The 15713-nt window shown below is 43.0% G+C and overlaps 1 protein-coding gene across 6 annotated transcripts in view; it reads right to left on the reverse strand.

The window, feature by feature from the left end:
- The window catches only part of LOC137331279 (mediator of RNA polymerase II transcription subunit 12-like protein), a 482895-nt gene that overhangs the window by 435194 nt on the left and 31988 nt on the right, over positions 1 to 15713 (reverse strand). For all 6 annotated transcript variants that reach the window (XM_067994976.1, XM_067994975.1, XM_067994977.1 and 3 more), the window contains exons 4-5: positions 9344 to 9535; positions 6855 to 7014 (exon numbers count right to left, since the gene is read on the reverse strand). In XM_067994976.1, coding sequence (XP_067851077.1) covers positions 6855 to 7014; positions 9344 to 9535 — 352 coding nt within the window. The remainder of the gene's footprint in view (positions 1 to 6854; positions 7015 to 9343; positions 9536 to 15713) is intronic.

Raw genomic sequence — 15713 nt, forward strand, 5'->3', positions numbered from 1 at the left:
TATTACTGTACCGTGAGTAAAGACCAAAATTTCAGGAACTTTTCCATTACGATAGATAATAGCAGTTCCACTTATAATAAAATATACATAGAATTTACAGCACAGAAACAAGCCATTTGGCCCAATTGGTCTGTGCTGGTGTTTATGCTCTACACAAGCCTCCACCCACCCCTATATGCATATCCTTTCTCCCTCATGTACTTATCTAGCTTCTCTTTAAAGGCATCTGTGCTATTTGCCTCAACGACTACATGTGGTAGCAAGCTCCACATTCTCACAACTCTCTAAAGTAAAGAAATTTCTCCTGAATTCTTGGATTTATTAGTGACTATCTTATATTTATGGCCCCTAGTTTTGGCACCCCCACAAGTGGAGACATCTTCTCTACGTCTACCCTATTCAACCATTTCATAATTTTAAAGACCTCTATTAGGACACCTCTCATCCTTCTCTTTTCTAAAGAAAAGAGCCCCAGCCTGACCAGTCTTTCCTTATAGTTATAACCGCTCAATTCTGGAGTTCTTAGGGTGTTTTTCCATAAAAATAAAAGTAAACAGTTTGAAAGTGAAACTACCAGGGTGCTGCCCATTTGGGTTTCTAATTCAGTTTTAGTAAAATGGATCATGGATTGCATAAACACCACATGTTTGCACTGCCAACACCATTATTTCAGCAATAAATAAAAGCTCATATTCGTATCATTCAGTGATGCTGATTTAACAACAAATGGAATAACTTTCATGGAATGAAGAAAAAGTGTTCAGTAAATTAAGTGAGCAAAAGGCACAATGCAAACTCATCTACAATATCAAAAGCACAGTTTTGCAAAGGAACTTTTTGCACAAGCACAGAGTTAGTTAAGCATTGCTGTGGCAGCTGTCTGACAAAACGGATGTATACACACGGTGAGTGCCTGTACCGTAAATCAAAATGCAAAGCAAGGATGTACTTGTAAAAAGGTCATGTTTGGGACTAACAGAATGTCACGTCAGTCACTTAAAGGGGGCTTCAGCACTGGGGCATGTAACAGAGAGAGTCTCAGAGAAAAAAAGTTTTCTAAGTGCATCTATTCTCAAATTAATTAGGGAGCATTTTTTTCATATCAAGAGGGAAAACAGTGGAGACTGAAAAAACCCCACAAAAACAGAATGTTACCACCAATAAGAAAGAACTACACTCCAAGGGATCTCCCCTGACTTGTATCACTCCAGCACATCTGCTCCTGCGGTTGGATACAAGAATAAAAGATATTAAAGAGTTTTCACAAAGGATGCCTATAAATCATAGTATCATATCATAGGTACAGCACAGGAGGAGGCCATTTAGCCCATCGTGCCTGCCGGCTCTTTGAAAGAGCTATCCAATTAGCCCCATTCCCCTGCTCTTTCTCCACAGCTCTAATTTTTTTTCCTTCAAGTATTTATCCAAATCCCTTTTGAAAGTTACTATTGAATCTGCTTCCAAAACCCTATCAGGCAGCGCATTCCAGATCATTACAACTCGTTGCATAAAAAAATGTTTCCTCATGTCGCCTCTGGCTCTTTTGCCGATCACCTTAAATCTGCGTCCTCTGGTTACCGAACCTTCTGCCACTAGAACAGTGTCTCCTTATTTACTCTGTCAAAATCATTCATGATTTTGAACACCTCTATCAAATCTCCCGTTAACCTTCTCTGTTCTAAGGAGAACCAACCCGTGAGGCACTCAAAACTGGGGAAACGTTGCCAAAGGCTGTGTTAGGAATGAGACGCTCAATACATTAAATTATAAAAGCTGCAAAGACTTTGCCTTTCGTGACCTGAGGATGTCCCAAAGCACTTTACAGCCAATTAAGTACTTTTTGAAGTGTAGTCACCGTTGTAACGTAGGAAACGCGGCAACAAATTGCACACAGTAAAGTCCCACAAACAGCATTGTGATAATGACCAGGTAATCGTTTTTTTTAAAAAAGCGATGTTGTTTGAGGGCTAAATATTGACCAGGATACAAGGGAGAATGCCACTGCTCTTCGAAATAATGCCATGAGATCTTTTACATCCACCTGAATGAGCAGACTGGGCCTCAGTTTAACGTCTCATCCAAAAGACAGCACATCCAACAGTGCAGCACTCCCTCAGTACTGCACTGGGAGTGTCAGCCTAGACTTTGTGCTCAAGTTTCTGGAGTGGGACTTGAACCCACAACCTTCAAACTCAGCAGCAAGAGTGCTACGCATTGAGCCACGGCTGACACCATGTACAACAGGCTGTACAACAACCTGACTGAATCTGCATTCATTATTTTTTTTTATTCGTTCATGGGATGTGGGCGTCGCTGGCGAGGCCGGCATTTATTGCCCATCCCGAATTGCCCTTGAGAAGGTGGTGGTGAGCCGCCGCCTTGAACCGCTGCAGTCCGTGTGGTGACGGTTCTCCAACTGTGCTGTTAGGAAGGGAGTTCCAGGATTTTGACCCAGCGACGATGAAGGAACGGCGATATATTTCCAAGTCGGGATGGTGTGTGACTTGGAGGGGAACGTGCAGGTGGTGTTGTTCCCATGTGCCTGCTGCTCTTGTCCTTCTAGGTGGTAGAGGTCGCGGGTTTGGGAGGTGCTGCCGAAGAAGCCTTGGCGAGTTGCTGCAGTGCATCCTGTGGATGGTACACACTGCAGCCACGGTGTGCCGGTGGTGAAGGGAGTGAATGTTTAGGGTGGTGGATGGGGTGCCAATCAAGCGGGCTGCTTTATCTTGGATGGTGTCGAGCTTCTTGAGTGTTGTTGGAGCTGCACTCATCCAAGCAAGTGGAGAGTATTCCATCACACTCCTGATTTGTGTCTTGTAGATGGTGGAACGGCTTTGGGGAGTCAGGAGGTGAGTCACTCGCCACAGAATACCCAGCCTCTGACCAGCTCCCGTAGCCATAGTATTTATATGGCTGGTCCAGTTAAGTTTCTGGTCAATGGTGACCCCCAGGATGTTGATGGTGGGGGATTCGGTGATGGTAATGCCATTGAATGTCAAGGGGAGGTGGTTAGACTCTCTCTTGTTGGAGATGGTCATTGCCTGGCACTTGTCTGGCGCAAATGTTACTTGCCACTTATGAGCCCAAGCCTGGATGTTGTCCAGGTCTTGCTGCATGCGGGCTCGGACTGCTTCATTATTTGAGGGGATGCGAATGGAACTGAACACTGTGCAATCATCAGTGAACATCCCAACTTCTGACCTTATGATGGAGGGAAGGTCATTGATGAAGCAGCTGAAGATGGTTGGGCCTAGGACACTGCCTTGAGGAACTCCTGCAGCAATGCCCTGGGGCTGAGATGATTGGCCTCCAACAACTACTACCATCTTCCTTTGTGCTAGGTATGACTCCAGCCACTGGAGAGTTTTCCCCCTGATTCCCATTGACTTCAATTTTACATGGTCTCCTTGGTGCCACACTCGGTCAAATGCTGCCTTGATGTCAAGGGCATTCACTCTCACCTCACCTCTGGAATTCAGCTCTTTTGTCCATGTTTGGACCAAGGCTGTAATGAGGTCTGGAGCCGAGTGGTCCTGGCGGAACCCAAACTGAGCATCGGTGAGCAGGTTATTGGTGAGTAAGTGCCGCTTGATAGCACAGTCGACGACACCTTCCATCACTTTGCTGATGATTGAGAGTAGACTGATGGGGCGGTAACTGGCCGGATTGGATTTGTCCTGCTTTTTGTGGACAGGACATACCTGGGCAATTTTCCACATTGTCGGGTAGATGCCAGTGTTGTAGCTGTACTGGAACAGTTTGGCTAGAGGCGCAGCTAGTTCTGGAGCCAGTGGTACTGATGTATCACACTAGGAACTAATGAATCTCAACGTCAATCAGCATTTGAATTTAGGTAAGTCAGGAACTATATCCAGCTGAATCAACTCATCTTGGCAACTGGGCAATAGAGAAATGAACAGAAGGGGAACACTGGTTGGCTGCAGCACCACTCTATGGACTGAGTGAAGAATGGGAATAGTAGAGGTCAGGAATTTGTCCCACCCCTACAACTTAGAAATAAGAGAACACACTGAAAAGCAAACATTTTACAAAATACATTTTCATTATCTTAAGATATGTTTCTTAAAAGTCTTTTTTTTTTTAAAAAAAGTCTTATTAAAGCAAACAACTTTCAAATAGAACCTCAATGAGTTGTAATGCATTATTTTTCAGCCAACTCATTTCACAGAATCATACAAGACAGGAGGCCATTTGGCCCATCGTGCCTGTGCCGGTTCTTTGAAAGAGCTAGCCAATTAGTCCCACTCCCCTGCTCTTATCAATATCTCAGTACTTCTCAGGGTCAGAAATATTAATGTAACAATGACCACATGCTCTCTGTAGAACTGGATCTGAAAAGCCACGTCAGATATACTGACTTTTTAAACTCTATTTTGACTCTTTTTGTTCCTACGCTTCTTCGGTTTAGCTAGGGAGGTCAGAAAGTCACAAATGTGCCCATCCCTACACCTGCCATCAATTTGAGTTTCTCGTCAACCAACATTTGTTGCATTTCTCTTGGGGCAGGACTGGTCCAACAGCTTTTCTCAATAGCTGAGCTATCCTCGCTGGGATCACGTAGTATTCTATCTAGTAACCCATGCAAGAATAGGAGAAAAAAAAAAGCAAAAAAGCACACATTAAAAAGGAGTTTAGTATCAGTGAAAGTTCACAGTAAAATCAGGAATGCAATCCTTCCATGTCTTGATAGAGTCTAAATGGAGCAGAGGTGCAAAGCAATCGAGAGCTACAGATTCACAAATCATTAAAAGTGGCAACGCAGGTTAACAAGGCCATGAAAAATGCAAACAAAGCACCGGGGTTCATTTCTAGAGGAACAGAATTGAAAAGCTGAGAAATTATATTAAACTTATATAGAATCTTGGTTAGACTACACTTAAGAGTGCTGTGCACAGTTCTGGTCTCCATATTACAGAAGGGATATAAAGGCACTGGAGAAGGTGCAAAAAAGATTTGCAAGGATGATATCAAGAACTTAGAGTTTATAACGATCAGGAAAGGCTGAACAAGCTGGGGCTCTTTTCTCTAGAAAAGAGAAGGTTGAGGGGCAACCTAATAGAGGTGTTGAAAACGATGAAGGGATTTGATAGGATAAACATAGAGATGTTTCCACTTGTGGGGGAGTTCAAAACTAGGGATCATAAATATAAGACTCGTGTGGAGCAGAAATACCTGCACAGACCAGTTGGGCCGAATGGCCTGTTCCTGTGCTGTAATTCCTATGTAATTCTTTGTAACTAATTCGACAAAATAAAAAGAACCGGATTGCCATTTCTCCCCCTCCCAATCATTATAAAAGAATAGGAGTCCAAGCATTTCCCTGAGACACTAATAGCTGTCACAGTATATCTGAGTCAAAGTCCCAGTAAGCCTTTGATCCCAAGTAAATCAAATTATAGGGCCTTTAAAGGGATATGGGTATTTAATATGCTGATTCCACTTCAGCCACACAGACCAACTGCATTTCCCACGTACTCTGAAGTGTCAAAAACAAACAATTAAGCTGCTCTGAAGCCTTGTCGACTTAAACATTAAAAAAAAGTGGTTAAAATTTCACTTGCCCGGTTATTAAGAAAAAGTATTTGATCTTTAAAGGAAAAGATCCCTTATAGCAATAGACCATGTCAGGTCTTCACTTTCTGATTTGCTTCACCACTATGTGTCAATATGGGCTGTGTGAACAACTGTTCCCACAAAACTTACCTCCAGAAATTTACCAGAACTACCAGTACTTTTTAAACTTTTATCTAGTTTTTGAAAACTTTATATGGTTTATCTTAATTTGGGAATTTCCTTGGAACTTCTCCTGCTCCACTTTCATAACTTGCAAGGAAACTCTGTTTACATGGGTAAAGGAAGGTCCCAGGAAATTTCCGACACTAGTATCTTGATGTACAGAAGCAAAAATACACATCGTCTGTAATAATGTGACAGAGTTCCAGCATCTGCTTTTTGTTCTGAAACGTTAACTTGCCCACAGATGCTGACTGACCTGCGGAATGTTACCAGCATTTTGTGTTTTTATTCCTCTAGTGTATGGTATTTTTTTTCCCCTTCCATTTCCCAGTCTTAGGAATGACATTGCCAATTAGAGACATTTTTGTGCTATGGGCCTATACCCACTAGAATCAGAATTGAGACTTCTCATTTCATATAGAGCCAGACAGCCAACAGACAGAGAAGGCTTTCATCCCATCAAGTCTGGGCTGGATTTGAACTCAGGTTCCAGAGGTGAAAGGCCAGTGACTACTTCACTACATCAGCCAGTTGCCCATTTGACCAATGACCTCTACGCATTGGTCTGGCAATGTTATTTTCTGCCTTTAAAGATGATAGGCAAATACAAAAGGACAACCCACATAGTCTCCATGAGCAATTTATTGAGATTAGGGATCAGTTATTAAATTTGGGCACGTTATTACTATACACAAGCGATGAATAAAGATGCAGGTTTCAGTTCATAAGAGACTCAGACTGCTTATGGAAACCACCAAATGTCGCAAGCACATGTTTTGAGGAAAGCCTGAACCATAATATCCGCCTTTACGTGCAAGTCTTGAGCTACTAATCAATGACAGAACATGATGTGGAGATGCCGGTGATGGACTGGGGTTGACAACTGTAAACAATTTTACAATACCAAGTTATAGTCCAACAATTTTATTTGAAATTCACAAGCTTTCGGAGGCTTCCTCCTTCCTCAGGTGAATGTTGTGGAAAAAAACATTCACCTCCGAAAGCGTGTGAATTTCAAATAAAATTGTTGGACTATAACTTGGTGTTGTAAAATTGTTTACAAATGACAGAACAGACAGAAGGTTTTGCATTATTACCAAGGTTGGGATCAGTGGCCTGTCGCTTCTTAATCTTGGCTTCAGAAATAGCAGCATAATAAGCACAGGTCATCTTTATCAGCCATGCTCCCCTCAACAACGGCACGGAATACTTAGCCAAGTAAGCAAAGGCTTCTTCCTTCTTGCTGAGGATGGGGACCTATGCAGAAGAGGAAGATAAATGTTAAACGGAATTCAGTTGGTCAGGTGTGTTCATGTCTGAAAAATGCTGCACAGAAAGGCTGGTTCAGAAAGGCAGAAAATCAGCCAAGGTTTCCCCCCCCTCCCTCTCTCGATTGCTACCTAGCAACCCCTGCTATGAGTCTAGTGTATGTCAGGCGAGAGCAGGATACGATTCAGGGTAAATACCCCTCTAAAATCAAACCACCTGCTGGCATTCGTTGTCTATGTTCACAAACCTTGGAGTGGCCTTTTGGGCTGGCTACCACAGGGATGTTGCACCCATAGGACTGTACTCCAAGCTTCACCACCTTCAGGAAGTTGGCGGGCGGGGGGGGGGGGGGGGGGGGGGAAATGAATGAAAGAAAAGGAGGGGAAAGGAGACGGGGAAGGCAACATAAAGAGAGAAAAATTCCCTTAAAACAAACACAATTTCCTAATCTTTGACTCATAAGAACATAAGAAATAGGAGCAGGAGCAGGAGTAGGCCATATGGCCCCTCGATCCTGCTCCACCATTCAATAAGGTCATGGCTGATCTCAACTCCACTTTCCATATCCCTCGAGTCCCCTTGAGTTCAAAGATCTATCTATTTCAGCCTTGAATATACTCAACGACTGAGCATCCACAGCCCTCTGGGGTAGAGAATTCCAAAGATTCATAACCCTGAGTGAACAATGCCTCCTCATCTCAATCCTAAATGGCCGACCCCTTATCCAAATTTCTAGGCTCTTCAGCCAGGGGAAACAACCTCAGCATCCATCCTGTCAAGCCCCCTCGGAATCTTATATGTTTCAATGAGAACACCTCTCATTCTTCTAAACTCCAGAGAGTATAGGTCCATTCTACTCAATCTCTCCTCATAGAATAACCCTCTCATCCCAGGAATCAATCCAGTGAACCTCCATTGCACCACCTCTAAGGCAAGTATATCCTTCCTTAGATAAGGAGACCAAAATTGTACACAGTACTCCAGGTGAGGTCTCACCAAAGCCCTGTACAATAGTAAGACTTCCTTACTTTTGTACACCAACCCACTTGCAATAAAGGCCAACATGCCATTTGCCTTCCTAATTGCTTGCTGTACCTGCATACTAACTTTTTGTGTTTCTTGTGCAAGGACATCCAAATCTCTCTGAACACCAACATTGAAGTTTCTCGTCATTTAAAAAAGTTCTGTTTTTCTATTCTTCCTACCAAAGTGAATAACCTCACATTTCCCCACATTATACTCCATCTGCCACCTTCTTGCTCACTCACTTAACCTGTCTGTACCCCTTTACAGACTCTTTGTGTTCTCCTCACAGCTTACTTTCCCACCTAGCTTTGTATCATCAGCAAACTTGGATACATTACACTCGGTCCCTTCATCTAATTCATTAATATAGATTGTAAATGGCTGAGGCCCAAGCACCGATCCTTGCGGCGCCCCACTAGTTAGAGCCTGTCAACCTGAAAATGACCCTTTTATCCCTACTCTATGCTTTTTGTCCGTTAACCAATCCTCCATCCATGCTAATATATTACCCCCAACCCCATAAACCCTTATCTTAAGTAACAACCATTTCCGTGGCATCTTATCAACTGCCTTTTGAAAATTCAAATATACTACATCCACTGGTTCCCCTTTATCTACCCTGTTAGTTACATCCTCAAAGAACTCTAATAAATTTGTCAAACACGATCTCCCTTTCAGAAAACTATGTTGACTCTGCCTAATCATATTATGATTTTCTAAATGCCCTGTTACCACTTCCTTAATAATGGATTCCAGCATTTTCCTTACAACTGATGTCAGGCTAACTGGCCTGTAGTTCCCTGTTTTCTCTCTCCCTCCCTTCTTGAATAGCAGGGTAACATTTGCTGCCTCCCAATCTGCTGGGACATTCTAGAATCTAAGGAATTTTGGAAGATCACAACCAATGCATCCACTGTCTCTGCAGCCACCTCTTTTAAAACCCTAGGATGTAGGCCATCAGGTCCAGGGGATCTATCGGCTTTTTGTCCCATTAGTTTGTCCAGTACTTTTTCTCTACTGATATTAATTACTTCAAGTTCCTAACTCTCATTAGCCCCTTGGTTCCCCACTATTTCTGGTATGCTTTCTGTATCACATCCATAGTTGGGCAGGATATCCTTTACTTCGGAACGGAAAATATCCAAATCTCCAATAGTTCCAATGCAGATGCCATGAGTCAATGAACTTCAGTTACTGAATATATTTTGCCAGCTTCAACTTAGATAAAACATAAGTCTTACTCACATGTACATGGTAAGTGCAGAAGTCAAGCAGTGTTTTGGAATCCTACCTTTTTGGCTAAAACTGTCAGAGGTTTGTTTCCTGCAAGATCCGTGAACCAGTTGTGAATTGCACTCTGGGAGCGGGCAGTCACCAGCCAGTAATTATCTTTGGCATTCACCTGAGGTTTCTTCTTCCCTGTGTCTTGAAAAGTGTTGAGTTTAAGTTTCTCTGCCAAGATGCTGCTAAAATAGGCCCCAATCTGTTGTTAAAATAAAACCAAAAAAGAAAGTTAGGGTGGTGCAGTGTATGTGATTTTACAACCTCATCACTTTTGACAATTTCCTATTTAAGAAGTCTTTTGGGGGAAAACAACTTATTCCACAACTGGAGTGAACTTCACACAGTGAGGATATTCATGCCCCAGTAACTCATGTACTGTTAAATCCATACAAGTGTAATCTCGTTGTATAATCAGCAAGGGGTGTAAGCCAAGGATGTAGTTCTACATCTGGCTCCTGGTCAACATTTCTCCCTCAACCATCAAACACAGATTAACTGGTCATTTGCCTCATTGCCATTTGTGGGATCTTGCTGTGCACAAGATTACCATCACATTTGCCTATGTAACATTCACTGCGCTTCAAAATAATTTGTTGCACATGAAGTACTTTTGAGACGTTTGAGAGACAGGATTATAAATGCATGTATTTCAGTGAGAGACAGTAACAGATACATGGACATGGACCCAGAAGGGGATGGGTGGACAATGGCCAAATGCAGAACATATTTTCTTAAACTGCTTTTTCTTTGTATCACCTACACGCATCCTTCATTACAGAAGTTCTCTTTTCTTTTTTGGAGGGAATGGAATAGGACATTCAGTACCATTTTCTCTGACATATGGACTAGATTGTCTTCCTTCGCCATTCTGCTGAGAGGTGTGGTGAGGAGGGGCTTCTGCCGCTCAAGTGACCTGGATCGGACCCCAGTTCATTTTTCAGCGTCAGCTTCGTTGAAATATTTTCGTAGGGCTCCAAACAGTATTGCCGGCTAAGTTTGGGAGCTGGGGAGTGGGAAAGAAATTACTGCTGTTCCAGGATTCTGATACTTGCAGCAGCATTAAAAAAAAGCCAAGCAATATCCATAACTATGAACATATAGTTGCCTGCTATCAAGAACATAGGAAAAGGAGTAGGCCATTCAGCCCCTCGAGCCTAATCCGCCATTTAATTAGATCTCAGTATCTTAACTCCATCTGCCCACCTTAGTTCCGTAACCCTTACCTAACAAAAAAAAACTAGCAATCTCAATTTTGAAATTTTCAATTAACCTAGCCTCAGAGTTTTGGGGGAAAGAGAGTTCCAGATTGCCACTTCCCTTTGTGTAAACAGTTTCTACAAATTCAACAAACTAACTAGTACACCCCTCTCCCTAGTGACGTGCCTGCTATGGCCATTCTTAATCCATGAGCAGACTTGGTGAGCGTGGGACCCTCTTCGATTGTGGGGGGGGGGGGGGGGGGGAGCAGAAGCGGGGGCAATAGATCCAAGCCTGATCCTGTCCTAGCCAGTTATCCACAATATACACCTTTCAGCAGAGGTCACAAAGAATTAGTGAGGAATGGGAATCCAGGTTGATTTTTCTTTCCCCATAAACGGGTAATGGGCTATTTGAGTGGGGGGAGTCCAAAAGCAGGGGCCATAAATATAAGAGAGTGTTTAGAATGTGGAACCAAATGGAGTAGTTGAGGCGAATAAAATAGATGCATTTAAGGGGAAGTTGGATAAGTACATGAGGGAGAAAGGAATAGAAGGATATGGTGAAAGGGTTAGATGAAGAGGGGTGGGAGGAGGCTTGTGTGCAGCATAAATATCAGCACAGACCCGTTGGGCCGAATGGCCTGTTTTTGTGCTGTAAATTCTGTTATTCTATTCCAGCACAGTATGGCATCGTACATGTGATTTGCAAGAACTCTGGCTGCTTTATTCCCCTTGTCCGTCACCAAGCTAACAGAAGAGCCAACAAATCCCATTTGAAAAAAAAAGTGGTTATTTAATATTCTTTTTCTTATTTTGATAGGAGTGAGAAAGAAGAAACTTGCATTCGTATAGCACTTTACCACGTCATTGGCATGTCCCAAAGCATTTTACATTCAATAAATTACTTTTATTTCTGATGTGCAGTCACAATTATGTAGGCAAATACAGCAGCCAATTTGCATACAGCAAGATCCAATGAACAGCAATCAGATGAATGACTGGGTAATTTGTTTTTGGTGGTGTTGGAATGATGACCAGGGCATCAGAACTCGCTGTTCTTCTTGATCTTTCACATCCACCTGAACAAACAGGCAGAGACTCAGTTTAATGCTTCATCTGAAAGATGCCAAAGTGTCAGCCTCAGTTGTGCTCAAGTCCTTAAATGGGGCTTGAACCCACAAACTAACTCAGAGTGCTACCAACTGACACAAAGGGAAATCCATTGCAGAATCGCCGTTCACTGACTGGGAAACTGTCATGTAGCAAAATGCTGTGTCAAAGCAAAATGCCACAAAAGAATTCAATATACTTCCAAAGTAATTCACTGTATAAAGCACAAACATTATGACATGAAATGCATTATATAAATGAAAGCATTTAAAACAAAAAGGGAACAATTTTTTTTTAAAAGCTTGGATTTCAGTTTCATAGGACCTGGGCGTCATTCATTAAAAAATTGGTGAACCTTGATAATTGGCAACGGCTCAGACAGTGGTGAAAGGCAAATCTAGGATTGAAGTCAGTGGGTCCTTGAAGCAAAGACTGGTCAAACCTTGCAATGGACTTTCCAAGCAGGATCGTGGAGGCAAAACCATTGAAGTCATTTAGGAGACTATTGGGTGCTGTGATTTTTGACAGCAAGAGTGAGGGGCGGGAGGGGGGGATTCTTGTTTTTTTTCCCTTGATGGATGAGCTACGGTGGGCTAGAATGAACAGCTTCTGTATTTGTCTTGTGATCAGTTACAGTATCCCAGTTGGTCAGAGGATCCTGATGACAGAAACATAGGAGGGAGTTTTAACCCCTCACGACGGGCGTGAGAGGGGTGGGGGTAGGTTAAAATTTCAACAATCTGAAATCCGATCCCAACCCGCCTCGAATGCGCCCACTTCCAGTTTTAACGGAGGTGGGTTGGGGAGCGGGTGACTAACCTGCTCTCAAGAGGTGGGTCAGTTATTTAAGTAGGCTAATGAAGCTGCATGCCTCAAACTTTAACAGACTTTTAGATTTAAAAGCTGAGGGCGGGTTTCCTAGGGCACCCGGTAGCTGGGGGGGGGGGGGGGGGGGGGGGGGAAAGAGAGGTGAGAACGGCCAGATACAGCAGGTAAGTGCCTTTCCGGCACTGCTTGTGGGCCAGGAGGAGTGCTTCCCCCCGGCTGCCCAAGCAAACCTGCCGCGATCGGCCTCCCTCCTTGCGATCCACCGACTCCCTCCGCGATCCGATGCTCCCCCACCCCCCCCAATTTCCCCAACACCAACCCTCCACCCCTGATCTCCCCCCTATCCACGATCTCTTCAACTACTCTCCCCCCTCCCCCCAGCTTCCTCCCTGCCTGCCTCGCCGTAAATATCGGGGCCGTAATCCCACTTTTGACACCAAGCACCTTCTCAAAGTCTCCCATCGGCAATAGGTCACCTCTTTCTCACCCTGGCGGATACTTTGGTTTGCATACATTTCAATTTGTGTTGTATCTAGAACTGGCCAGCAGTACAGTATCGAGGTGCCAGTGACCTTAAACCAAAAAACTTGTGCTGTCACACTCAAAGATTATCAAGCCTAAATCACCATCTCTTCTCAAGTTTAACAGCAGGTGACACGGTAACAACGCAGTAGCATTTCTGTGATGAAATATGAGCGGGAAGCAACAATTTAAAACTTTGTGAACCAACCCAACAGATGTGGCTCGTACATTTGCTAAGTAAATAGGAATGTCCTTCTAATCATTTTCTTTAAAAATTGAACCAAAAAAAAAATTAAACGATGTTTTAAACGGTTTGAAAGGAACCAAAATATTCTTTCCAGGTAACCCATGAGCAGCACAAAAAGTTGACGTTTACTTTGCAACTAAAATGCTCATTCATTTAGTAACTCTAGCTTCCTGCAACAGCACATTAGATCTATTTATATTTGTAACTTTGCATTTTCTGCAGATATTCTTGTAATCACATTTTCATATCAGATTTAGAGGGAGAAGAACCAATGTACAATATCGGTCAGTTTCAGTAGTCAAGAAACAACAAAAGCTAAAGAAGTTACCGTCACTTGTACTGGGGCTGGGGACAATTTTCCAAGAACAGTATTTTTCCCCTCCAGTGTAACATTTATAGGGTGTGGAGTGATAACTTCAATGCCTAATCTACATTAACTGCCCTAATGTGAGCTCAGCATTACAATAGTACATATCAGACATTTTTTTTTAAAAAGAGGACAGATTATTATATAAGCATGATGATTTTCCGTTGCCAGCCACACACTTCCTGCAGCCAAGTCACCAAGCTTCCAGACCACTTTATAAAAACCCTTCTTGCACAGCCAATAAAAAGTGTGCAATACCAGCCTGGTCAAGACTCTGCATCTGGCTCTCTGTCCCCGCAGCAGCAGCAGGGCCAAGACTGGCAGTTCAGCGGAGAAGGGGAAATTGCATCCACATGCCTGCATTGTGCGGTGCCATGCTGCTCATCGGAACTGCACCATCATGTCCTCTCCATGTGCCAGTCACCTGGTCTTATTGTGCCTTGCTTCTTCTTTCAAAAGCTTTTTAAAAACAGCAAAAAAAATCCTATGCCCCCAGTTTCCCTTTGCCTCACCCCACAACAACTTCTCGATTATTTCTTCCACTCTATACTGCTAGCTCTTTCTTGCTTCTCTTCGCTCCCCATTTTCACCACTGCCAATCTCACCTCTCATTCTCTCTACCAGTATGGGTTGGCTTTTCCTACTTTGGACTCCATCCAGATCTTCAATATTAACTTACACCTCATCCCATTTCTCCGGTCCTTTGCACCTCACCAACAGAAACAGAAATTTCATGCAGAATACAGCAGCAAACTGTTTCAACGGGCACCCATTGTGCGTTAATCTGCACTGCTACCTGCTTCAGCACTGCAATTTTAATCACAATACTACACTGCATGTCAATGAGATAACACGGTAATGGGATACAGAAAAATAAATCTTGAATGGTGAACCACCAACATTTTGGGAGTTCACTTAGTGGTTTATATTATACAGCCCTCTCCCTTCCCCCACCTCCACCCAATATCTGTGGTCCCTAGCAATGCATCATACAATAAATATTTTTAAAACTATGTTATTTTCAAAACACTGTCGATAATTTCAAACCACTAATTAGAGTAGCATGCATTTCAGAACAAATTGCCTTAAAGATGCACTTCCTAGATAGACAGGGTAAGGTGCAGTCAGCCATATCACAGCTGAACGTGTACAGAATTCTGTGTGGGTAATATTTTTTTTTTGATAAGAATACTAGTTTATTTTCTCTCGTGTCTTCTGGTGATCAGAGCAAAGCTTTTATTTTTCTTTCCAGATTGCAATAAAAATTTTAAATTGCAGAAAGGCAGTTTGAAGAATAATTTCTGCATAAATGAGAATTCATTTTAAAAAGAAACACCACTGCAGCAATTTGAAAGCACAGTCACAGTTCAGCTACATCCCTCTACTATGGCTACATTTTATTACAACTGCAACTGTAGACTCAAAGCATTACTCCTTTCCCATGCCGCAGCACAGGTTATGTACCAACATGGCTCTCGCATGGAACATAAAAACATAAGAAATAGGAGTAGGAGAAGGCCATACGGCCCCTCGAGCCTGCTCCGTCATTCAACAAGATCATGGCTGATCATCTACCTGAACTCCAGTTTCCCGCCCGATCCCCATATCCCTTGATTCCCTTAGTGTCCAAAAATCTATCGATCTCAGCCTTGAATATACTCAACGACTGAGCATCCACAGCCCTCTGGGGTAGAGAATTCCAAAGATTCACCACCCTCTGAGTGAAGAAATTTTTCCTCAACTCGGTCCTAAAAAGGGCGACCCCTTATCTTGAGACTATGACCCCTAGTTCTAGACTCTCCAGCCAGGGGAAACAGCCTCTCAGCATTTACCCTGTCAAGCCCTCAGAATTTTATACTTTTCAATGAAATCATCTCTCATTCTTCTAAACTCCAGAGAGTATAGGTCCATTCCATTCAGTCTCTCCTCATAGGACAACCCTCTCATCCCAGGAATCAATCTAGTGAACCTTCGTTGCACCCCCTCTAAGGCAAGTATATCCTTCCTTAGGTAAGGAGACCAAAACTGTACACAGTCCTCCAGGCGTGGTCTCACCAGAGCCCTATATAATTGCAACAAGACCTCCTTATTCTTATACTCCAAC

This window comes from Heptranchias perlo, chromosome 13, assembly GCF_035084215.1.
Source record: "Heptranchias perlo isolate sHepPer1 chromosome 13, sHepPer1.hap1, whole genome shotgun sequence".
NCBI lineage: Eukaryota > Metazoa > Chordata > Chondrichthyes > Hexanchiformes > Hexanchidae > Heptranchias > Heptranchias perlo.